This window comes from Archocentrus centrarchus, chromosome 22 (assembly GCF_007364275.1).
Source record: "Archocentrus centrarchus isolate MPI-CPG fArcCen1 chromosome 22, fArcCen1, whole genome shotgun sequence".
Lineage (NCBI taxonomy): Eukaryota > Metazoa > Chordata > Actinopteri > Cichliformes > Cichlidae > Archocentrus > Archocentrus centrarchus.
This window is the reverse complement of record NC_044367.1, coordinates 11,123,400-11,149,460: the sequence shown is the minus strand read 5'-3', so window position 1 is coordinate 11,149,460 and position 26,061 is coordinate 11,123,400. Positions and strand designations below refer to the sequence as shown.

General features: G+C 43.1%; 1 protein-coding gene across 2 annotated transcripts; it reads left to right on the top strand.

Annotated features, from left to right (window-relative positions):
- On the top strand, positions 1-25,736 carry tmem260 (transmembrane protein 260). Of its 2 annotated transcripts, XM_030759141.1 has the most exons (17): positions 12-33; positions 250-365; positions 3,772-3,803; positions 5,945-6,096; positions 15,096-15,273; positions 15,372-15,485; positions 16,065-16,244; positions 16,328-16,368; positions 17,889-17,975; positions 18,904-19,012; positions 19,282-19,454; positions 20,709-20,880; positions 21,523-21,662; positions 22,282-22,458; positions 23,472-23,525; positions 23,796-23,880; positions 24,033-25,736. In XM_030759141.1, the coding sequence occupies exons 2-17, from the start codon at positions 257-259 to the stop codon at positions 24,291-24,293; spliced, it is 2,064 nt and encodes a 687-aa protein (XP_030615001.1). In that variant the 5' UTR covers positions 12-33; positions 250-256; the 3' UTR covers positions 24,294-25,736. The 2 variants fall into 2 exon arrangements, with proteins under 2 accessions (XP_030615000.1, XP_030615001.1); XM_030759140.1 differs by having other exon boundaries at positions 1-365.
- Positions 25,737-26,061: the final 325 nt, after the last annotated feature.

The following is a 26,061-nucleotide window of genomic DNA, read 5'->3' as shown; positions in this document are numbered from 1 at the left end:
GGCGTGAATCACTTGGCTACTTTCCGCGGGCAGGTACGACCTAACTGAGCACACTCGAGTCTACACAAACAAATCTGGAAAGTTTTTACTCGGACCTTGATTAAATTCACATCAGCTCTATCCAACACCGGTTTGGGGGTGGCTCAATGTTTTATTTATTTCCAGGATCGTCCGAAATAGATGAATGCTAACGTTAGCTCGCTAGTTAAGAGACATGCCAGTGAAAACTGTCGGTATTTCCCCTGAAAGAAACAAAATGTCCGCGGAGCACAGGGCCAGCTGGATACTGACAGGCACCGTGGTCGTTTGTGTCGCCGCTCTGTATGTGCCCTGTGTGCAGAGGACTGTCCCCGGCGGAGACTCAGGTTGGTACTAGCAGGCTAGCTAAAGCTCATCTGGTCACGTGGCTTTGTTGTGCTGCCGGTAGCCAATCATATTGCGGCTTGTTGATGAAGCTGCTGCAGCTTTACTGGTGCTGTCCGTGGTGCTTAAAGCGGCTTCGGCCGACATGACAATGTAAAAAAAATACTTGGTTGAAGAAGCCTACCAAACCCCAACTTTAAGTACCTTTTTACAGTATTTAAGACTGATTTTAGAATCCACGTTGGTAAAGACAAAAAGGGCATTCTTTCATAATTTTAAGCAATCAGTGTAATGAACAAATACTAAAATATTCCCGAATTTATAAGTGTATTTATTTAATTTTTTTCTTTATTATTTTTTATTAAATATGTTAACTTAAATTCTTCTTGCTCCTGCTGTAAAGAACAATTTCCTATCCTATTGGGATAATGTAGTTTATGCTTTTCTGTTCTATAAATTTATCAGCAAAGACTTTTGAAAGTTAACTGCAGTTCATTTGATTTTATTTCTCTATAGATAATGCTTTTAATTGATAACATAAGTCATTAGGGTTGTTTGAAGTCTGTAGATGTACAGTTCTTCACAGTTTGGTTTGCACCTCAGTTCTTAAGAGGGAATGAATCACAAAAACAATCTTTTTAACCACAGGTTTGATAACTTGATTGTGATTCAAACCTAATAAAAAAAAAGATGCTCCACATGGGTAAAATGGTATGGAAAGATGTAATCACAGTACAAACAAATATTAAATCTTATGTGTTTTAGAATTGTTAAAACCCTATGAAATGGATATGAAAAGTGCTAACAGGAGTTTACCATTTTTATCTGAAAACTTTATTTTGTTTTGTGACACCACTTGCGGCTGCTACCTTATTCACAAGGGGTTGCCACCGTCAGTAGTTCCGCAGGTTTGAATTGGCAGATTTCTTTTTTATGTCAGATGTTCTTCCTGATGCAATCCCAAAGGGATTTGTGTCTCCTCAAAGGGATCGTTCACGTGTAAACCACCTTTGCCCATTTGACCCTACACCTAATGCAATTTGTTGTCATTTTACAAATTTTCTCCACATTTTTTACGTTTTCAGATGTTTCTGACTGTGCCACCCTGTTGAGTAATACAGACACCATTCTTAATGACAAAGCACTGTTGACAGCCATTTACTCACACATACTTTTCCTCGTTTGTTTAAATTCAATATTTTGTGTGCATGCATAAACCTAATTTACATTTAGCAAGGCTCACTGTGGACTTGAACATATTCCGCTCAGTACCTTCCGATGGCCAGTGTGTTTTCCAACATTCTTGTAATGCAGTTTATGAAGGAGTGCCTTGAACAATTACAAACAGTGTTTAGAAGTGATACCAAGGTTACAAACTTGTAAATTATGGACTTGAGGGCATGAAGGCTCTGCTTGTTAAGTTTGTACTGCTCTGGCATGCGAGCTGCAGAAGGGAATGCATTTTTGCTGAATGAAAGCATAAGAAAAGCTCGGCCAGATATGAGCGAGGAGAGATGAAGCGAGAGCAGGCAATTGGAGTGCTGAGTAGCCCTGCTGGTTGTGCTGCTGTCTAGCGAACAGGGCCTTTGAAAAAATGGCCAGCCCCTTCTCCACAGTGTTTAGGGACGGTGCAGGATGCCCGCTCTGATAGTGCCAGCTGAACACCCTTCTGAATTCTCCAGGTCTCCGTTTCTGTGTCCTAATCTCTTTAGGTGTGATGTGCCCTGGAGAGGCTTGAGCGCAGCCCCGCGGGTACGCTGTTGTCTAGGAATGTGGAGTGTGGAAATGATGGGGATTATGGGAAGACTGGTGTGGGTGCCCATGCTCCACAATCACAAAGACTCTTGGCACCCGTGCTGCTACCCCGTTGAGTCAATATTTTCCCTTTTTAGTATTGGGGCTGCAGAACTGCGTCTCTGTTGCACTGAGATGGATGTTTTGGCTTGGTATTAGTTTGAGTTTCAGTGTTGAATGGTGTAAAAGTGTGCCACTTCTAAGGGGAAAATGAGTGAAATTGAGAAGCCGATGAAGGATGAGAAAGTGTGATGTTAAATGATGGCAGGTAGCTGGCGGCTCATGCCAGGTGAAATGGAGCTGTGAAAACATTTAAGCTGTGCAGGTGGAGGAGTTCTGACTTCATGGTCCATTAGACTGATAAGAGTTAGGGCTCCTCATGTGGCAGAAATTTAGGCATCATAATTCACTGTATCAGCAAGGTTGCAAAATATGTGAGGAAGCCAGTGACATCTAAAATTCAGCCGTTCTGTTTTGTAATGGTTGGTACTGCATTACTCCATATGTACATAGTGTTCAGATGTTTATTTAAAAAAAAAAAAAAAAATTATATATATATATATATATATATATATATATATATATATATATATATATATATATATATATATAAAAGCACTAACAGCTGCTTGGATTAAAAAAGCTGTATTTTTTCTTTTTTTTTTTAAATGTTATTTGTTGGAACTGTAAACACTGAAGAGCAGTATAAAGTAATTTACCTTCATGTGATTTAATGTGATCATGTGTAGTGTCTTACGGATTCGACATAGCTTATAAAGTGATAGACTCTGTAAGAAACAAGGCCATCGTTTCACTGGATGTTTGATGGAGGAAGGGACTACCCATCTAGTACCAGTAGAGGGGGCTGTCCTGAACCTAAACATTTATCAATGTCATTTAATCTGAACCAAATTTCAATTTTCATGAGTGGGAGATGCAAACATTGGGTGAGAAATCAGTCTAATTTGAAACGCTCTGGGTGTATTCTGGCACAAATGGGTTTGTGCCCAGATACATTAAAGCTTCCTCAAAAAGCTTTTAGGGGTTTTCTTTTCACTTTGTGCTGCGCCTCACACAGAGCTTGTCAAAAAATTGTGCAGCCGGCTTTTATTTTTACAGCTTACTTCATTCTGTGACTGTCACCAGCGTAGCCTTTCTGTTTGTGCCCAACGGACTAAACGAGACATTGAGACATTAGAAGTGTGGGAGCAGGAGAGAGGCACGTAGAGCAGCAGAAGAAAGAGGAAAGGAAGGGACCCTAATGCATGGGGAGGATGGGACTGGAAGCATTATTCTCAGATCTGCATATGTGTGTCTTTGTGTGACAGAGCATTGGAGGGGGAGTCTAGTGGTTTGTGTGTATGTGTGTGTGTTTATATCTATGTGTATGTGCTGGAGAAGGGAGGGAGGCATCGGGGGAGAAGTGAAAGATGAAGAGAATGAGCGTGCCGCTTAGGAAATGTCACACTGGGAAGATTTGCAGGTTTTGATCCTGGCAAATTAATGCAAAACCCCAGTGCAAGTATTTGATTTGGGAAAACTTTGGGAGCAGACTTGTCTCTTAATAATAATTATTGGGTTTACATTAATTTCCTCCCCTATTCTCTTCCACAGGAGAGCTGATCACCACTGCTTGTGAGCTGGGGGTAAGTATTAGCTGTATTGTTTAATCAATTCACTCATTAACTCTTATAAGCATTAAGGAAGTTTAATTAAGCATGGGCAGAAAGCAGATTAATTTACTTTCAGTCCACAGGTTTTTCCCCTTCTTTTCTATACACTTATTTTACTAAGTTGCAAGTAGAGAATGCTATAATTTGCAACCCGTTTTTCAAATCCAATTAAAGTCAATGGTAAGGCGATGGCTTTTGTAGGCTTTGCCTTATGTACGGTATAAGGCTTATTATATCCACCCCTCTTTTTTGTGTGTGTGTGTAAGCCGCGAAGAATGAACTAAATCGGGTTAACAGTTATAATAAGTTTTATTATTTAATAAAGTTTATTACGCCGCTGTGATCCTTTTAGGGAGGCTGTGTCGGTGTCACTATGCCAGTAATCCTGCCGTTAGTGCTGCAGTCCGTGTGGCCTGCCTGTCTGCCTTTCAGGCCTCCCCAGGGCCTTGCAGGCCATCTCTGGGACCCAGGCTGCTGGCCCCCCTCTACTGATCCCCAGAGCTTGAGACTTCTGCTTCTCTTTGCCCCCTGTGGCCTTTATCAGTCAGCTGTCCTTTAGCTACATGTCTGTACACTGCTGTCAGCCCACACAGTCCTTCCACTTGCTCTTGATTGCTGCTTATTTTGGTGAAGGTACCCACCTGTGTGATGCTACCATTTAGTTCACCAAACTGTCAACTATCAAACTGGCTGCTGGAGCTTTTCTTTTTCTCTCATATTTACAGCCTCTTTTTTGTTTGTTTTTTTGCTCACCGACTTATCATGATGTGCCTTTTCCATTCCCAGCTCCTCACTCAAATTCCAGCCAAGTTGTTTGTATGGCTGAACGTAACCAGAGAGCCTTTTCTGCATTTGAGGTGACTGGTGAATCACACTCTCACCTTTCAGCTTTATGCTCATTTGAAGAGCTGCCCCTTCTCACTGCCTGCATGCTTCGTGTTATCTGTGCCAGGGAATGAGTCTGCGTTTAATGACTGAGCCCTTATCTGGGTGGAAGAGACTTAGTGGCTAATTGCTGTGATTGCTGAGATCTCCCAGGCGAAAATGACTACAGCTCTGCGGTGGTTTGGGGGTTGAGGCTGGCGAGCACCACGTGCTTTACCATGGGCTCTGGGGAGCTGCACTGTCCTTGGGAAGAGGCCAGAGGAAAAGAAGTGAGAAAAGGAAGAAAGAAGGGGAGAGTAGGGTTCTGCTATGATAGCAGTCAGAGTAAAGCCAGGCACGATGTTTCTGACTCTTCACAAATTTTGCACTTACAGGGAACTGCTGAGGATAGTGCTGTGAGATTTGCTACTCAGTTGCAAAGGGCTACGGAAAAATATAAAACTGTCAGTCAACATTGCATAAGTTTTGGGTTCTCTTTAAAAACACTCCAAGATGTCAGGGAAAAACAAAATGCCATGTAGACTTTCAGCGTCCGAGCTCGTTGCCCATGAATACGTGTCGATACAGCAGTATATCATATCGCTTTCTTTTGCGATGCAGTTACAGATATGATACACTGGTGTCAAAAATCAGATTTTGTTTAGTAAGACTTGCAGGAACTCTCAACAAAGTTCAATTTACCAGAGTCACTACAGCTGCTTATCAAATAATTGAGGGTAAAATAGAAGTTGCAGTGAAGAAGAAGAAACTCACAGGGGGACAATGGCTGAAAGCAAATCAGAAAGCTAATAAACTGAACTGTTGCATTACTGAAATAGAGCAATAGTAACGATTACTGATACATACTGACACTACAATGGAGTGAATAAATACATTTTTTCCCTGCTATTTGTCTTTTCTTCTTGCACAGTTAAGTTACATGTATCATAGATTATTGCCTCTTAATGTATAGAGTATCATTATCATGGCTAACCTATTGTGATAGTATCATTGTTCAGTGAGCTGTTTTCACATACACTGCAGCTCTCTGAACATCAGGACTTTATGTACGATTAGGTCACTTTACCAAAATCAGTGGAGTATTTCCAGTAGTGAAAACGTGTCTGAAGTGGACTGTCTCCTGCTATATGCTGCATGTGAGGAAGGGCAAATATCCCAACATGATTCTCCCAAAACTGTATGAAGTTCATGCGTGAAAATGGCTTCTGTCTTTGTCATTGTGTCTTTAGGTGGCCCATCCTCCAGGTTACCCACTCTTCACTCTACTAGCTTGCCTGGCTATGCGTCTACTGCCCTCACTCTCTCCAGCCCACAGTGTTAACCTGATGAGTAGCCTCCTGGGGGCTGCATCTTGTGGTGGCTTCTGCATTACTGTCTGCAGGTAGGCATATGAAAATGTTTCCTATTTCTTATATATATTCGTACAATTTCTTGATGCTTTGTGTTCTGTTTTGTCATTACTGTGCTTTGATTTTGGTGATGGTATGAAAAAAAATTCACATTGGTGTCTTCTGCAGTACATGAGGTATCAGTCACTGAAGTACCTGAAATTTCAGGAAGGTAGAAAGAACCTCCCTCCTTCAGCAGAGGAGCCTTCTAGTGATTAACTCACATCAAGGGAAGTAACAATAAGACATTTTTGAGTGGCGGCATTCTTTAAACATTCCCCTACTGACTTTTTGCATCTTGAAGCTGTCTGGAACAGAGAGTGGTATTTTTGGGTCCTGACTGACAGGCAGTGGTCTCTCTGATCCTCTGTTCAGTATTCAGAAACAGAACCCAGTCGCCGTCCTCCCTCACAGCACCTCACCCTGCCTGTTTACCCATCAGCCACCCATTGTGAGCATGCGTGTATGTGTATGTATATCCCAATTATTGTGCCCTCCATCCCCCAACCTGACGCCCCTGTTCTTCTGCCCCCCCACTGCCCAGCATGCTCCCAATCCTGACATGGCACGATTTCTAATCTCTCTCTTCTTGCCTCCTGGGTCTGAGAGGAACAGGATCACTCTCTCTGCTCCTCCCTCTTCGCTCTCTTCAACCTCCTCTCCCCTCGGTCAGTCATGAACACAGTTTACGGTCTCTGCATTGCCATCTACCACCCTGCAGTTTCGCCTGCTGCTGACCCTATCATGTAAGGAGTATTTTACCCCTTCCTGCTTTGTCTGTGTGTTTATCTTGCATGGTTAGCCAGACTACCTTACATCACCCTTTTGCTGATTTTAGCCATTTTCCACACAGCATTGTTGGTGGCAGCTTAGTGTCAACATTTTACCTTTTTGTCCCAGTTTATGCATACTGTGCTGTTTCCAATCATGTTATATATTTCTAAGTTACTACTTCCAGAATAGGAATTGTTGAAGATGATGTAATTTCTTCCTGCTGTACACCTTGGCAGGCTGTGAAAGCTCAGTGATAGTGGGAGGACAGCAAGGGAAAATGAAATTGTGTGTGTTACCAAGTGCACAGTGCTGGGCCTGCTTCCTGTGTGCTTGGCCAGGGTGTACGAGGTGGCAGGGGGGCCAGAGAAGGTCAGGGTACAGGGTCAGCCCTGCTGAACTAGGGCAGGGAATGGGGAGAGAGAGCTCTCCAGGGGACTGGCCCTAAGCCCAGACTGCATCACCCGTAGACCCTGCCCTGTCTTACTGTTCCTGAGAGGTGAACCAAAGGCTGCCAGCTTAAGCAATGTTTCCAGGAAAGGACAAGAATGATGAAAGAATAAAAAAGGGTAAAGCTCTTCACTTCATTTAGGATGTTTTGACTGTGCATCCCTACTGCTACCCTGGTATTAATGCATTTGATGAGCTACCAGTCAATTAGAGGATTGGACTCAGTTCTTGGCCAGACATTTACAGTTATTTTGGGGGCAGAAAATATCCATGCAGTCTGGTGATATTTGGCTCCTAGTTTGCATGTTAACTGTAGCCCCAGTTTATAATCTCAGGGGATTTAGATCCAGTTGTGGATTATGGTCAAGTAAAAAGTCATTATAAAGCGCTACAACCCCCTCACCCACAACCCCCCAGCCGGGGTTGATGGGTGGCGAGGACATCCAGAGCACACAGTTATACCGTATAAGCTCTTAAGTGTGAATGTATAATCTATGCTTTCAATTTAGAGAAATGAACATAAAGGGTTTTGGTCATTATCTGTTCAGAGCCTAGTTTGGGATGAGCTGTGAGGCTGTGGATCAGCTGGCACACTCGGGCTACTGAGGGGTTACTGGAGAGGGCAAAAGATGAGAGAACTGGGAGAGGGTTCCCGGATGGTTGGGACCTGCTTCTTGGTTCTGGCATAGAGGGTATTTGGGTGATTTAACCCTGTCAAGAATACTGGCATAAATGTCATGCCACAGCCATGCAGAGACCCTCTGTCCAGGCCTTTCTCTCAGATGAAATGCCAAAACTGACCAACCGTTCATACACTATATTGCCAAAAGTATTTACTCACTGATCCAAATCATTGAATTCAGGTGTTCCAATCACTTCCATGGCCACAAGTGTATAAAACTAAGCACCTAAGCATACAGACTTCTTCTACAAACATTTGTGAAAGAATGGGTCGCTCTCAGGAGCTCAGTGAATTCCAGCATGGTACTGACCCCCCTGGTCGTCCATTACCGCCGGCCTGTGAATTTTTTCTGTCTAGAACCCTGAGAGTGGGGTCAACAGATACTGAGGCACATAGTGCGCAGAGGTCACCAACTTTCTGCAGTCAATCACTTCAGACCTCCAAACTTCATGTGGCCTTTAGATTAGCTCAAGAACAGTGCAGAGCTTAATGGAATGGGTTTCCATGCTCAAGCAGCTGCATCCAAGCCTTACATCACTGAACCTGTGGATGCTTTGCATTTGATGCAGTGGTGTAAAGCACACTGCCACTGGACTTGGACTTGGCCCCTAGTTCCAGGAGTGCACAAAGCAAGGTCCATAAAGACATGGATGAGCAGGTTTGGTGTGGAAGAACTCGGCTGGCCTGCACAGAATCCTGACCTCAACCTGACAGAACACCTTTGGGATGAATTAGAGCGGAGACTGTGAGCCAGGCCTTCTCATCCAACATCAGTGTCTGACCTCACAAATGTGCTTTTGGAAGAATGGTCAAAAATCCCATAAACACTCCTAAACCTTGTGGAAAGCCTTCCCAGAAGAGTTGAAGCTGTTATAGCTGCAAAGGGTGGGCCGCCATCATATTAAACACTAAGGGATGTCACTCAAGTTCATACGCGTGTGAAGGCAGATGAACGAATACTTTTGGCAATATAGTGTACCTACTCTGCCCTTGCTTTGAGTTTGCTGTGTCATTTCCCAATATAATTAATTTCTTAAATGTCATTTGTTATTTTTGTGCCTTTTGTGGCCTTCATAAACTATTTTTTTTTTTACTACTTATCATTTTTTTAGGTTTGCATTTGCTCAGAAATAGGCCTCCCTCACCCTCCCAAACAAATTATTGCTTTGTGAAATTATGTTCAGATGGCAAAATATTTTGAAGTTAATACGGGTACTTGAAGTCAGTTTCTCTCAAATAATAAATGGTAAGACCTTGAAATTCATCTGGAATATACCCAACATTGTGAGCCTTTGATGTATCAATTTAAATTAGTCGGCCAGATTGCCGTGTTTAATGTGGGGGAATGTAAGTTGATAGGCTTGGAAGCCACTTCTCTCTCTTGCATAAGTTTAAATGTAGCAATTTAGCCTCCCTTTGATTTGTCAATTACAGTTCTCTTTGCTTGATCATATAGTTTGATGGCCGAATTGCATGTCTTGTTGTGTTTTCACACCATGGCCTGACAAGCCTTTGAGGATGGTGGCCATAATGATAATTACTATCGATTGCACTCGGAGGTTCACAGAGAGAAACATTTGGCTGGTGGAATGCTAAAGGCCTCAGCTATGAGTCTCTGGAGGAATGCACTCTTCATAGCGGGATAATCCAGACAGCTCTGTATTCTGTGCCTTCTCGTTTCATAGTTTATCTGCTAAAGCTGCTCTGAATCTCTGCTACCTGAGAGGAATCTCTCTCCATTCCCCAGCTTATCCTGAGACACCATGAGCAGACACGTTAGCGCGCTGACAGCCGTCACAGCAGAAAAACAACCTCGCCACACTCAGTCATCAGCACTTTTGGTTTGATCACATGATTACATAACAGGCCTGTTGAAGCACACCAAACGTGTCTGGCCTCCCTCTTTCCCGGTGGCTCTCGAAAGAAAAACTGCACACCTGCGAGAGGCTCCCCTGCCAGGAGCTGGCCCATGTGGCACAGCTGACACCTCAGTGGACGGGAGGGTGGGCGTGGTGCCATGCCCTGCAGTGTGCTGCATCCCCAGCTCCTTATAAGGACCTCCACCATATGGTCCCAATGGTGCTTTCTCTCCTTGCTCAGGTGGGTTGTTTTTCCACAGGGGTGGGGTTGCGTGTGCCTTGTTGAGGTCGTGTCAGGAGCAACGTGTGGGGGAATTGTTTTTAGCAACCACTTATGTAGGTTTGTATCCAAAAAACAGCTTAATAGAGTTGTTTTATTGGGTAATGTTCTCACCTCTACCTGTAGGTGGCAAGGATGCCCCTCCTTCTCACATCTGCTACTCTTGGATAAAATCTTCAGCCCAAGTGGCCATAAAGAATATACAGCCATTGCTGTTTATTGTTTTTTTCTGAAAATGCAGAAGACAATTTTAAGTATGTCTGTTTAAAAGGCCTCAATCACTAGACCTTTTGTTCCTATTCTGCTGTATCTCATCCGTCATATTGTAGTCCAACAGACCTCCTTTACTCCCACCCTCCTCAGCATGACCAATGGTTCCCCCAGGACTCATCCTCTAATACAGTTAAACAGATGTCTAATGAAGATGTTATTTCCTCATTACTGGCTACGGGATGGGGATAGAGCGGAGGAGGGAGGAGGGCTAGATAGACAGCAGAATACAGTACCAGTTTAATATTCCTTTCGCCCGTGGGCCCGAGATTGTGTCTGCCTCGGACGTCAATATTACATTCCTCACCCACCACAGGCAGTCTTAATAAGGCACCAGGCACAGAGACGGATCAGACTCGGCAATTACAATTCACCCAGAATTAGTTAATGGAATCTATACAGCAACATTTATGTATCACTGGTGTGTGCCTAATGACTTTGTTGGAAAAAGCAGCAATAAAAATGGCATTCAGAGAATTGCATAAACACGGGATTTTTCTAAATTGTTTTTTTTTTCCCCTCTTCCTGTAATTTTTGTGTGTTGGGTGGAGATTAAGATGGCATTCTGGGAGAAATTGTCATGTCAGTGGCTGCATTGTTTGAACAGAATTGTGGTGATTAATTTTACACGCACTTGTAGCACTGGAGCGCTTTCTTGGAGGAGGGGTGTCTGAGCGGCAGAGCCAGGACCCTTGTTTACCCTCCTTTCAGCGCAAAGAGACAGCCTCTTCTCCGCACACCGCATGGTGAAGCAAAGACGGGGAAATGCTTGATTTGGAGACTGGCTAGAATTTTTTTTCCTCTGGCTTTAAATATAAAATATTTAAACAAACTGTTTTGAAGTCAGTTAGTAAAAAAACAAAATTCCTCAGTATCAATAATGTAATGATATTTTGAGGGTGGCAATTGGTTCTTTTGGGAGATAATTTTACATGAAGTAATTGGGAAAATAACCATAAGTGACCAAAGAAGTTAAAATATGATGAAAATTTGATATGATATGAAATCATATCAACAATATTTCCATTAAAGGGATGGGTAATTTTACAAATGTCAGTGCTTGTCATATTAGTAAAATCAACTTATAACACAATTATTATTTAATATTTAAATACCATAAGAAATAAATAAAATTAAGATCTTGGAATATTATTTTGTCTGTGTTTACCTGCAATTGAAATCTTAAAGTTAGCATTGCATGCCCATACAAGCTGATAGAAGATGAATTTAAAATGAATCATCAAAAGTCATAACAGCAGAGGCTAACATGTCCTGGTTGTTACTCTCAAGTATAGATCGAGCTCCCCAAACTCTTGTGTCTACATTTCCTCTAATGCAACATTGTACATCTTTTTTTCAGCCCTTTTATATTTTAAACTCCAGTCTCATATTTTGTGAAGTAGATTTTCTGTTAAGAATTTAGGGGCTCTTGACCCACAATAGCCCACAGAAGACTAACTTACAAATGTTTCTGCTCTTATGTGACAAGATAACCTGTTTGAGCTGGAATTTATAAAATCCTAAAATGGTATGATCATATTGTCATGATGTAATTCCTCTGAAAGACAATTAAATGTAACCATTTAGTAGTACTAAATCAAAGCTGATACTTTGATTTTTCTGACATTCCTTAACATTTGTGTATCAGTTGCCGATTGGCTTTGAAACTTCAAAGCAATACATCATACCCCTGTCATATAATAGCTGCTAAGTAGCCTGCCTGGTGTCCTGGCCAGAGGGGAGCCCTGGGGTGTTTGCGAGGGCCAGCTGGAAACCTCAGCCTCAGCCCGAGCAGGCCACCCCCTCTCTCTCGGGCTTTCTACCCTCTTCAGGAATGTGTGATTGTTTTCCAGCACTGCTTACCCAAACCACCACTCGGTTAGAGAACAGTGCAGCGTTGATCCGCGATGGCACAGCTGTGGTATTGTCTGTTCCCCGGGGTGGTGTGTAACAGTGGCTCCCTTAGCCAGCTCCATTGTGAGGCTTCATTCAGAGCCGAATGCTGGTGTAGGCTTTTTGTGTGCTGCTATTTAGTGCAGACGACTGATGCTGGCATGTCTCTGGCCCATACTGTAGAACTGAGTGGGTAAATGAGGCAGGTCTCATTTTGACACTTCAAAGTGATTATACTGAGCTTTTGTTGTGTCCTTGAAGGGGACATTGTCTCTTGTATTATTGTCATTTTTTTGTTTTATTTACCTTTGATCCTCCCTTTTGAGCCTATGCTCCTGTTTCACTTTATTCAAGTTGAATTACAGATAGTTTTTACTTTATAACCACTCACTTTATTTCCAAGTTTGTGCTTCATTTCAGGCTTTACATATAATATTGGTCATTGACTTAATTATCCAAGTGATGACACAGACATTTTTTGGCAGGGTGGATCAATTCAGGGTTGAATAGTCTCGTTGTCAGCCATGTTATTCTCCTGCCACGTCCCAGCCAGGCCATTGTCACTGAGCCATAACATTTCAGTACAGCAGCAGCATCCTGCACAGCGCTGAGTCGCGATAACAGGGAACACGGCCACAGTGGTGTCAAAATGTGTCCTGCTTTATCCGAGCGCCCTGGGAGCAGCCAGCCTGGAGAATGAGCTGTGGAGAGGCTGAGTGGGACCCAGGTGGTCTCGCGCAGACAGACAGGTCATTTACAGGCTGCACTGTACACACATCACTGGGTTCTTACCGACTGACAGGCTCTAACAGAGAGATTTGTCAGGCACTCAGGGAGAATAAAGAAGTTGAGGGACAGAGGTGTGTGTCTTTGAATATGTGACGAGTGGTGGCTATCAGACGAGCTACAGAAGCAGAAACAGACTTGGTGTAATAACCCCTTCTTTGGGACCCCCGTGACTGCTCTGCACCCTGTGCCACCCCCAAACCAGCCCCCCTGCTAGGTGCATGAGCTGTGGGTTAATTGTCATGCGGGGAGGTAAAATTATGGGTGCGGGAGGTCTCTGCACCTCAACAAAAGTCCCCATCTGCAACCCCCACCCCAGAAAACGCCACCCTTCTTCATTTTTCCTTCAAGTTACAACTAATTCCTGGAGCGGTGCGGAGAGAAAGTCGCTGCTATCTCTTATTAAGACCCACTCCTAGACGCCCCCCCGCCCCCATTAAGTGCACGCAAACACACATGCGTGTGCTCATTCACTAGGCTCGCCTTACAGAAAACACAGGAAAATAGTGGAGAGTAGGAGAGAGAAAACCCAAGAATAAAAGGGGAAGTAGTCAGCGAGCTAAAGTTTTTTTTTTCCACCCTTCTCTTGCTCTCCCTCGCCTTTTTTTTTCCTGATTTACCGCGCTTTCCTCAGAAAGCTCCATTGTTCCCCTAGCCTAAGTCTCATCAGGCCTTTTGTGGCTGACTATCACAGCGGCAGGCAGAGAGCTGGAAATGTATAAATGGTATCATGCCTTGTGATTAATGGCGGTGCTTATGAGTCAGGTCTGATAACGGGCCTGCTCTCTACTCAATTTCAGATACCGTTAATGGAATCTGTCTTCTGCGATTGTAATGTGAGAGCGCCTAATTTGCTATGGAGCTTGAAGCTGTCACCGGCAAGGGATTGTGGGGTCATAAGGGACCTGGCAGCCGTTTGGCCTGCAGCTTGTATCTGCGGTGCTGAATAGAGCAGCTCTCTGCCTGTCAGTTAGCTGATAGGCTGATGAGGACTCTAAGCCACTCCACACAATGGCGGAAAGGGCCATACTGCCTGACTTCCCTAATTGTCGAGCCTGCTCATATTTCAGAGCCAGCATGCTGGGGACTGGGTTGCTTTTTTTTTTCTCCTTTTCTCTTCTTTCTCCTCTCTCTTCTTGAACTTTTTTCTTCCTTTTTCTATATTTCATCCTACATCCCGCACACTGTCTCACCCCTTTAATGCACACTTTTCTGCACTATTTTCCTTTTCTTTCCCTTCTCCCCATCATTTGTCGCCTCTCTCTCTCTCTCCCCCTCTGTCTCTCAGTTTAGTAAGTGGTGGGTCTTAGCGTATGACAGATTATCCCAAGTTTGCTTCAATTACCGCAGAGGAGATGGAGACAGTACAGGAGAGGAGGAAGGGGAAAACTTTTGTGCACACATTATATTTAAGAAGCTGAGGATAAAGTGCTATCTGCACCACGGTGGTTTCTGTGCCAGTCTGTTCAAGATCAGCTGGCTGCTGGAGAGGGACTTCTCGTGATATGTGAATTACCCCAAATCACAGAGAGTGTTTTTCAAGGTCTTGTCCGAGAAGCAAACTTGGGTAGAAGGACGATTATAATGGGTCCCCAAATTAGTTAGAGGGAAGTGGTGGCTTTTTTGACAACAATATTTAAAATTTGTGTGAAGCTGCTGACTTTGTTATTTTGCTCCTTTTTGGTGTCATTGCGGTGTAACTTTGATCAAATAAAATATTAGAAAAAGCAATTTAAGTTCTGCAGCCTTTAAAAGTACTTTTTTTGAGATTCATTTTAAGTCACTTGTTTTTAATAATTGAAACATTCAGATCCTTAATTTAGTACATTTTAGTGGACCAGATGGTAATTAACTCCTCCTCATTTCTCTTTGATACCTCTTTGTGGTTAGATCCAAGTGCTGTATATGATTTTGGGGGGGAAGAAAATGCTGTTCCTGGATTTTTAGTGTAAAGACACAGTTCTGTCTAATTAATGAAACCCTCTTCTTCTACACTGTCAGGATGACAGGTCCTGGTCCTGGAGCAGTGCTGGCTGGTGGGCTATTCGCTGTGTCCAGACTCAGCTGGCAGTGGTCTGTGGTGGCAGAGGTCTTCACCCTCAACAACCTTTTTATCGGCCTTCTCTTCTTCTTGACCGCCAGCTTCCACTGTGCTGAAAATGCCATGCAGCGCAAGAAGGTAACTCAATACACCACACAGCAGGAAGGGAGCTTTCCTGTGATGTTTTTACTTAACTTAAACGCACAATGCTGCACTGTTTTGGTTGTCCCTCTCAGATTGCACACTGGGGGGCATTATGCTGTGGCTTGGGCCTCTGTAACCAGCACACACTGGTACTGTATGTGCTGGTCATCATTCCTTGGGTCCTTTACCAACTCTACTCTCAAAAGGTAGGTCACGGGCCTCATTAGATAAAGCATGCATAGGATTTATAGACAGCACAGAAGAAATAATAAGTTTAAATATGTTAATGGATTATTCAGGACTAAAGCTGTGTGCAATTTCTTGATAGAGATAAAAAGAAACTATAATAATAAGGTATCTTAAGAAATTATTTATTATGGAATTATGTTTTTCCTTATTCATTATTTTCTTCCATATATCCTCTTCAAACCTTCTGTTTGCGAGGTGCAGCCAACCAGAGGGAAGTTGGATTAAAGTGAGGGTAGCCTTAAAGGGACAGGAGCTTTAAATATGGATTATCTTCAACTGTGAATTCTGCAGAACTGTCTTAGTCCAAGAATAAATATGTGGAGCTGGTAATAAGCATAATGGGTTCACTTCAAAGTTACTGTTGGTCTGAAAAAAAAAAAAAAAGATCTGTTAAGGAAACGCATGAACAAACAATCAGATTTCTCCAATCTTGTTGACACACCCTCTTCAAGGGAAGCTCTTGCCATTTTACTGTTTTGCTTGCATTTTGGGCAACATTACAAATTGAAGAACATCTTATCCGTGTATTTAAACAGGAGCTGTCTTTGCATGGCCTTGTATCTCTGGGATTCTGTTTCCTCGCTGGCTTTCTGCCCTACATTTACCTGCCAGTTTCATCTTACCTCAACACAGCCCGCTGGAGCTGGGGTGACCAGACCACCCTGTCAGGTCTGTTGACCCACCTACTGCGAGCTGAGTATGGCACGTTCAGTCTAGTAAGTGCTGCTTGCCTTGCTGTATTTAAACTGACACGAACCCTGATCATGCTTTCTTAGCTTCCATTGTTTTTGTTTTGCAGGCAAAGACAGAAAGCTCAGTTAACCTCACCACAATGCTGCAGTAAGTTTGTGTGAGCTCTTTTTTTTTTAACAGCCTTGCAGCTGTTTGCACTCAGAACTTCCTGACATCTTCCTGGTCTGAATATTCTGCGCTTCAAAGTTAGATTGTCATTTAAGTCTAGATTTAATGATTATCAGTTAATCTACTCACTGTTTGTTTGGGCTATTAATTTGATTAACTTTGATTAACATAAAAATTCACATTGTGTCTCAGAGCACAAAGTAATGTCACTGAAGTTCTTGTTTTTCCACCCAACAAACTCAAGCCAAAGATGGTCAGAAGGAGCACATTTTCACATTTAGGAAGCAGGAAACAATATGTTTGCCATCTCTGCACTCATATCCATAAACTACCCAGCATGTTTGATTTCTGGTACTTCATTTCTATTTAGATAGTAAGATCTAGAAAGAAAGTAGGGGGATTTGATCTGAGGACAGTGAAGGCACATATTGGGCTAGAGATGGAAGACCCAACTATTCTTTGTGATGGTTCTGTTGATTTATACAGGTTTAACCACACACACACACACACACACACACACACACACACACACACACACACAAACACATACACACACACACACACACACACACACACACACACACACACACACACACACACACACACACACCAATCCATTATAAGAGCCCACAGTCATTTCTACAGCCCATCTTTTTCCTTACTCTCTCTAGCAGCTTTTGTTCTTCCCATTCCACTCTCTCCCATCAAAGCAGAACTGAACCTGCTTAGAGGGCCAAATCGCTGTGTTCTCTTTCTCCAGCAGTTTGAAATGATCACTCAGCTCTGGTGTTTAAGCGTGACAAGCTGTGATGACAGACATTGCAATAGAGCTTGAGAAATTGTATTTTTCCACTCTAGCACCTCCCCACCCCCTCCACCCAATTCTCTCCCTTGCTTCCCTCTACTACCACCACCACAGTCATCCCACTCCTGGTATCTTTCTCCAACTGACGGGATGGGGTGCGTGTGCGTCTTAAGACCCCCCACGACCAGCCCCCCCTCTGCCAGGCACCCACCCCATTCCATCACCCCTGCTGCTTGATGGACAAGCACACCTTCAAGATGGGGAAGAGAGGCGAACATGACAGGCATGTCGCACTGGAGACGTAAACCCACTGGAATAGCTGACACACACACACACACGAACACACGCTCATGAGCACATTCACACATAGTGTACATTGGGAGATATAGAGACTCAATAAGCTGTCAAATAGAGATGGGTATTAAGGAAGAGGCAGGAAACTATCTCTCCGCTCTGAGCAAGCGCTCTGTGACTGACAGGCGCTGTGAGGAGAGGATGGGGCTGTGGGGGGTGGATGACACAGTCATTCGTATCTGTCAATCCGATTGAAAGGAGGAGTGCACAGTCCAAGGAGTTTGTTTTGATAGGGGATGAAGGGCATTTAATAATTGGTGTCCTTGAGTTCAGTAGCAGGGAGGGTAATTGAGCTTGTCTTTGGTGTCCGTCATGTCTGTGTGTGTGTTTGTGTGTGCAGGGCCCAGTTGGACCACTGCCTGGCAGAACTTTCACCTCCTGTTTCGGTACTGGCAGGAATAGGCTTTCTGCTCTCCTCATTGGACAGGTAGGATGAGTTAGATGCCAGCACGCAACTCACCAAACTCTGTCATGCACATCTCAGCACCCACTTCAACTAAAAATCTAATCCCCTGGAGTAAAAGACAGGGAACAAAACCACTGACAAAATGCTGATCTTAGAAAAAAGAATACAAAACAACACTGAGGCACCTAACTGTCAAACTGTCACGACGCTCCACATTCAGATCAAGAGGATTTGATGTGTATTTTGGATTTTCAAAATCATGTTTGTGTGTACAAGTAAATCACTGCCTGTATGCATCTATATGTGGCAGTGTGATCCTGTAATTCATTACAGGGGAGCCTTTGCTGGGATCTGTGGGGTGGAGCTGATAAAGCCCAGTAATGCCCCGAAGCCCTGCAGGGCACAAGCTATTCCCCTTCTCCCGAGGTGCACTTCAGTAAACCGGGCTACATACACAGACAGATGATGAAGAAGAGGGAGGTCACCTAATAGATTGCCTAAATGAAAGCCTGCAAATGCTTATTTACCCCATTTTAACATGTTAAATTGTAAATAAAATTTTGGACGATTTTTTTTTTTTTTTTTTTTTTTTTTTTTTTTGCCAAGAGGGGAAATATTTTCTTTTTAGTGTATAAGAACATTTTACAGCTGTACTGTAATGAGTTTGTGATTCAGTGGTTGGCACCAGCTCATTATTACTCAGTCTGCATTAGAAAATCAATCATGCACCTCTTAGCTTGCTGGCAGATACATTTTCTCTCAGGCTTGTGATCTCCGTCCGTGCATTAATATTCTTACGGACTTATTCAAAACAAGTATATTTTTACAGAGTAAATAGACACAGTAATACATTAGACTAAAAATATGGAAATGGCAGAATATGCATTAAGAAAAAAGGAAAACTAGTTAAATATTTGTGCGTTGAATAATCCGAGGTGTCTTGTTCTAGGAGGTGTCGCTCGGTGTCCTGGCTGTTAACTGTCATGCTGGTGGTCTATTCGCTGTTTTTTGCATGGAGAGCCAACCTGGACATTAGCAGACCCTTACTGCTCGGAGTGGTGAGCTATAAGACTTTGATTTACTTTGACTTCTTCTCTCATAGCTGAGCGGTTACATTGTTTTGGAATTTGTGCTCAGCACTGAATTACAATTATGACTCAGTTTTCCATATTTTGAAATAAAACCGCAGACAGCAGTATATTGCATGTTGATGCTGATGCTGGTTCGATGGGAAACTAAGCCACACAAGAAACTATGGGAAACACTTTTGTGCATGTGTGGGTTGTACCTTGGTCTGTATACACACTTGTATGGTCTCTTCCTGCAGGTTGAGCGTTTCTGGCTCCAGAGTGATGCTGCAGTGTGTGTGCTGGCAGGCCTCGGCTTGAGCCGGACTCTCGCTGAGCTGGAGAGGAGGCTGGCCTATAGGGGGTTGTGGAAGACCACAGGCTGGGTCTTCACTGCAGCTCTGCTGGCACATATGGTGCACACCAATCACAGGTGAGCATTGCACTCACTTACAATAACAAGCTTGCTGTTGTTTTGGATGTGATGAAAATCTGCAGTGCTGTTACTGGTATCTGCAACATTGCATGTGTCTAAAATGGTACATTTTGTCTCAAGCAATGAGTTTAAAATGCTGACTTTAAATTTTAAGATTTGTTGTGTTGTTGTAGTAAGACTCGTTTTTGCCCTTGCCTGAGAATTGCACTGCGTGCGAATGAAGACATTATCAAAGTGAAGCAAAGGCAGCATTCTAAACTCATTCTCATTGTTTCATTTAAAAATCCAGCGCTCTGGAGTTTAACTCCTTACAAAATCCTTACAGTTCCATTTCCACTGTTGTAGATTTGCAGTAAAAGGGCTGAGTTAGGACTTTGTAACATCTGAATTTGCAGACAATTAGAAAACTAATTCTTAGCAGCAAAGATTTTGATCACAGTAGACCTAATTATTGTAGCTGCATTGTTTTGTTCTTCTACAGGCTATTAGTGATTTCAGCCTCTAATAGTGTTTTTGTGTCAGACAGCTTGTGTCTTACAGTTTCTTTTCAGATATGTTCACAATCCATGTATCTGTCAATTTAATATTTTTTTACAGTATTCATGTTTGCAGTAACTACACTGAACCCAAATGTTTGTGAAGTATGAAGTTAAATACTTCTCTCTTGTAAACTTTAAATGAAGTAAAAACTCTCATCTTCTAGTTCCTTCTAAAATCCCCATGCACAGTTTTTTCCTGAGTCAACCTGATTTGTTTCTCTTTTGCTTCTCTGCACTTCATACTTGCAGGTCTGAACTCCACATGTCAGGTTTTTCTCCGCTCACCCCATGGTAGGGGCTAAAGAGAGGCACGGTTAGCACATAGATTCCACTCTCAGAGCTCAGTCTGAGATGTTAGCTGTCCGAGAAGGCAGATTACACCAGTGTAGCGCTGGGGAGTGCCAGACAGCCATCACTGAGCGGCTTTGATCAAGAGGAGAGCATGGCCTGTGCTGTCAGACCCATCACACCTGTCTCCCCACGATTAGATAGGCAGCTAGAGTGAGGGGAAGAGGCGGGGGCACTGACAACTTACCCTCAGAGCACCTTGAAAGCATACCTACAGACACTCACATATACACCACCGCGCACATCATACACACCCCTGAGCAGGGGTAATGATGCGTTTAACCATTTTCAAATGAGAGAAAATGCAACTGTTGTATTGATGCTAGTATACAGTAATTGTTTGCGAATGTGCTGATGATCTTAGGGAGTGCGATCAGAGTGGTAACAGTGTGGTGGAGAGGTTCGGCAGGGAGCTTCTGGCCTCCTTCCCAAAAGACTCGATCATCCTGACCAGAGGAGATCTGCCTGGAAACTCTCTGCGTTACCTACACTACTGCCAGGGTGTACGGCCTGATGTACGCCTGGTTGATCAGGAGGTCAGAGCCTTAATTTCAACTCTGTTCTCACTGAAGTTTTGATATTTGATGCAAACCAAAGAATTATTACAGAATTATTAAATACAGATGTGGGTAAAGAAGAGGTACAAAATGAGTTAAGCTAACTTTTTCTTATATTCCCTGTATTGAAATAATTATCCTTTGCCCTTTGTATTATAAACTAAGGCATCTTATTTATGACAAAACTATCTGATCTTATTTTTATTGTCCATTAAAACCATTCCATACTGAAAAAGAGGATTTGTTAATTTTCAATAAGTAAAAAACAAAAAGAAAAAGTGTTGTGAATAAAGCACAATTTCTTATTATAATATTGTATTTAACATATTTGTGCAAAGTGGCAGCTTTATGATGACTGTAAGAAATTCATTGAAAGTCATAAATTAGATCCTTACGTCAGCATTACAGGCTTTATAAATGGGTATGTTGTCGTTATATACTTCTTGGTCTGTATGCGTTATCAGTAAGATTCACGAAGTGCTTTAAGATATGAATAGTAGTTAATGGAAGCGAAATAGTCAATCCTTCATTTTCAACTAATTGCTCTGATGATTCTTTAACTGATAATCCACTGGATATAAATATTTCTCTGGGATTGGTGGTACTCTTTGTTCTTACTAGATGATGACATATGCTTGGTATGTGGCCAAGCTGGCACAGCACCACCCTGGGGTCCGCTTTCCCGGCCACTGGTGGGACCCGGTCCACCCCGAAGAGAAAAGCACCTTCAGTCTCGAGGAATTTCTGTCCCACAACACACAGTGAGTGCCTCAGACACATGAAGAGAGCAGAGAGGGAATAAAAGGACGGTCTGAACAGCTATACAGAAGGATGTTAAATGGAGAGAGAGTGAATTGGGAGGGCAACAATGGTCCAAATGAACAAGTGGGTGATCTAATGAGGCAGAGATCAGTAGGATGGTCGACACAGTGCAAGCACAAGATAAGCCCACAGAACTGTTGAGGCCATAAAAGGAGTCTGATGAACTACAAAAGTCAACTAATCTACTTGATTTGGTTAAATGGTCTCTGGTGGACTTACTGCTGCTCCCTGCTCCTGTGATTTGCTCCTTCAGGAGGAATTGAGACCCAGAAACTGGATGGTGCCTTGTTAATACCAAGCCCACCAGGGGGCAGTGTTTGCCAGGCCAATATGTATGTCTCTCTGTGGGGCAACACTGACCTGTGGGATTAACCCTCAGGGTGTGTGAGAAGCATATTGCTAATGTGAAGCTAGAAGGTGCTAGGATGTGAGGAATATTTGTCTATATAGTGTCCTGTATGTGTCATTATAAACAGCTACCTGGAAAAAATAAATAAATAAAAAAATTGAGGGAGTGAGCAAATCTCTATCTGATAGTTTGTCTCTGTTTTTCTGCAGGAGGGATGTGTTTGCCTGCATCGGACTTCCTGATGGAGACCCGAGCTGGGAACGTAGTTATTCCCGCTGGCCCCTGGGTGTGTGTGACTACTTAGTGCCTGTTCAGAGGCAGTTTCACCCTGAAGAGTGGGCCCATCGCACACGCAGTATCTACAACTGGAGTGAGCCACACAACAGGTGCACACACAGACACAGTTAACGCTGACCTCCCTGCACATGTCTGCCTGGGTTATACTATAAAAATAATATATTCCAGATATTGTGTGGTTTGTTTTTTTTTTGTGGGGGTCATTTTATGCTCATTGCTCCAATATTCAACCTGACATTTTAAATGATTTTAGAAAACAGATCTCTGTGATGTTCATTAAAAAAAAAATGACTGGGTCACTTCAGAGGTTTAAGTGGTTAAAAACGATCATGGTGTAATTTTCGGGAACTGCTGTTGGCCAAGAAAATAAACAAATCCTTCGGGGGTGGGGGTGGGGGTGGGGGTGGGGGGGGGGGGGGGGGGGGGGGGGGGGGGGAATCTCCATGCTCACTTTTCTCTCTGTGGTCTTCAGTCATCCCTCCACAGACTCCACAAAACGTCCCTCAGTGGGCTTGTCCTCTGTTCTCCATGCTGTGATCTAGCTCTTTGTGAATTTAACCAGAGCAAGACATTAGGCCCTTAGCCATCTGAAATGAGACTGAAGATGAAAAATAATGAGTTTCTTATTGCGTTTTGTCAATAACTGTGTCAAAAGTGGAATTAGTCAAAGCTCCATATTTTGTTGCTGTTGCCAGCAGCCCTTCATTCACTCAGATATCCACGGCTGAATACTGTGACATTATTTCCCGCACCCTCACGACAAGCGTGTCTGCCGATGCCCACAAGCCAAATATTAGCTCGGAAACCCTGCTAAAATATTCTTTTGAAGAAGAGGTCAAGTGTTTACAGTCAACAAAGTGAAAAAAAAAAAAAGGCAGACGTGGTTTTACTCCATGTCTAATGTGCTAGCTGGTATTGTTGCTCAGTCACTTACTGTTTATGCAGCAAACATTGATGTTTAGTGTATCAAAACCTGCACAGCCAAGTGGAACAATATATTCACATAAATAATCATTTATAGTTAGTGGAACTGTGAATAAGCCAGTGCAGTGCCTGAAGGTAGTTTAGATAAATTTTTTTTTTTTTCCCCATGTATGAACAGTTTCCATCCTGCATCCTGGGAGCATGTTGCTAATGAAGAGATGTGGCAAGCCAGGTATGTTAAATGCTTTACAGGAGATGCTGGTTTTCCTGTTTGGACTGGATGTATATTTTAGAGTGTAAATAAAATGCTGTGTCACGATGCATACTGCCCCACTAGAACATCTCCATAAACCAGTCTTGTGTGGTAAAACATCTACATGTACATTGTATTTGGTGCCGGCATCTACATAAATCACTCCATTGGAGTGGTGCGTCTGAGAGTGTGGATCTGCATGGCTCATCCATCCAGCACTTAGCCCCAAGCCTGCGTGCTTTGTTTCAGGATGAAGACGGCTTTCTTTCTGTTTGACCTGGCTGAAAGGATGCAAGGAGAGGGGAAAACTCGCCTCTTTGAGCTGTCTTACACTGTGAGTCTGACCCCAACAAGCATGTAAACACTCTCATGTACCACAATAGGACAGATTAAAATGCAACAGGAAAAGAATGACTGTTTTTATGTTTGTCTCTTTTATGTTTGTCTCTCTGATTTTTTATTTTTTAATTTTTTTTTGCTGGGCAGCTATATAAGGAGATTGTTGAGGCCCACAAAGACTACCCGCCAAACTGGGACAAGAACCTGGCTCTGGCTTGCGAGAGGCTGCTCCGCTCAGGTCACCGGGGTTACAGTCCAGACAGCCTGCTGACCTGCAGTGCCCGGCACTTTAGTCTTTACTTAGAGAAGGACCCCACTGATCCCCAGGCACCTGCCATACGTTCAGCTATTACTCACCTGCTCCAAGAGAGGGACAGATTCCGCCAGAGCCGGAAGCAAACCCCGTAAGATCCAGTGAGACCTACATGGAGCAGGAACACTGAGAGAGTGCTGCAGGGCCCTGGAAATTATGGCTGAGTCGATGTGCCTCTTCATGGAGTTTGAAGGTGGTTCTTCAAATGGATAGAGACTGATGCAGTTTTGCTAAATGGGACTTATATGTCAGAAATTGGAACTAAGGTGAATGCTGATTCATAAGTTCTGGTTTGAGGTTATCAAACAGGACTGCCACCTAGCTGTGCCTCGTTTGATGAATGTTTACAGTTGGCAAGAGGCAGGCTGTGACTTCAGGAAGCCTTGACTGACCTCAGTCAAGCTCTGTACACTTCTCTTAAAGTCGCCATTCAATTGCTTTATCGTTACATCTCTTTCTTTTTTTTTTTTTCCCCTATTCTGCTCTCAGAGCTTTTAACGTTCTGATTATTCTGCCTCAGCCTCTGCTCTAGTTCTTTTTCTCACATTAGGATGGCAAGACTGAGATTGAGGGAAACCCAATTTGGGGGCAGCAATGGGGGATTAGAGCGGCTGTTTAATCTAGGACAGACTTGTGCTGTGCCACGCAGTCCTCACTCAACTACACACCCACCCACCCCTCTATCCTTCCATCAGTCTATCTTAGATGGTCCTTTAAATGTTTAAAACTAATGGATTCCGTGAGTGTTTTTTTTTTTTCCTCTTTCTCTCTTCCTTCCTGACATGAGGGCTGTAATCCCTCATGGATTTAAATGAAATGTGAAATGTCACAATGCCAGGGACCCTTTTAGAGGTACGTTTGTGTGTTTGTCCATGCGTGCTTCTATGTTGATTTGTGTCTGCATGCGTGTGAGAACATGCTTAAATCTCCCAAGTCCTCTCCCTGCCAAAATTGCTCATAAACCTATTCGATAAACAGATCGGCACACCAAAAAGCAAAACGCTTTGATCATTAGAGAGAGACACAAAGTCACAGAAAGTTCACGGACAGACACAGATACGTAAGACCTTCAGCGCCCAACTCATCGGAAAATGGACATTTTTTGGTCTGTGAGTGTTGGGAAGAAGTGCTGTCAAACTTAATCAGACTGGACCAGGGATTCTTGAAGAACACCCCTAAAGTATGCCTTTGTATGTCTTTGACGTTTTGGGATCCGACACCTCGGTTACACGCTGTTTTTTGTAAATGTTGGTGTTGATGCTAATGAACCTCGTGCCATGAAATTTGTTGTGCAGAGGTCAAATCAGCATATTGCCATAAGCTTTATAAAACATTTCTGAAGAAGCCTGCTGTTCGAGATACCAGCGAAAAGCGAGGGACAGTGAATGCATGTGTAGTTTTCTCAGAATGTAATCTGCCCTCTCTGTTCGCAGGCCTGGTTAGCGGCTGTCAGCTGGCTGGATGATGAGGTTCGACCTGCTGTAGCACAGATGGTTTGGTTTCACATAAAAACAAGGGGAAACTGTCATTCTGCGTTCTACAGATTAAAATATTTCAATAAAGATTCTTTCTTTTTCTTAAGTATTTTTTTGTGCTGTTTTCAGACAGTATTTTTGGTCAAAAACTCTTATTTGTTGTTTTGACATTACAGGAATATTAATGATGCAGGGTTAAATCATGTTTTTACTTTACTTGACTCTATTTGTCTATTTTCATGTTTACATCAGTTATCTGCTGCCACTTTGCTCATCCCCTCTTATTTTTACTTTACCTTCCTTTTATCATCCCTCTCTTGTCACCCACCCTCTCTGCCTCCCACCCCCTCTGTCTTTCCGTAACCCCTCTGTTCCTCTTCTCTCCCCT

What these genes read in the sequence shown, in the direction of transcription:
- tmem260 (XM_030759140.1), top strand. Translation starts at nt 215, where the DNA reads ATGCCAGTGAAAACTGTCGGTATTTCCCCTGAAAGAAACAAAATGTCC. An exon ending in AGTATGGCACGTTCAGTCTA is followed by an intron (nt 16,245 to 16,327) that starts GTAAGTGCTGCT and finishes TTTGTTTTGCAG; the next exon opens with GCAAAGACAGAAAGCTCAGT. An exon ending in GAAGAGATGTGGCAAGCCAG is followed by an intron (nt 23,526 to 23,795) that starts GTATGTTAAATG and finishes GCTTTGTTTCAG; the next exon opens with GATGAAGACGGCTTTCTTTC.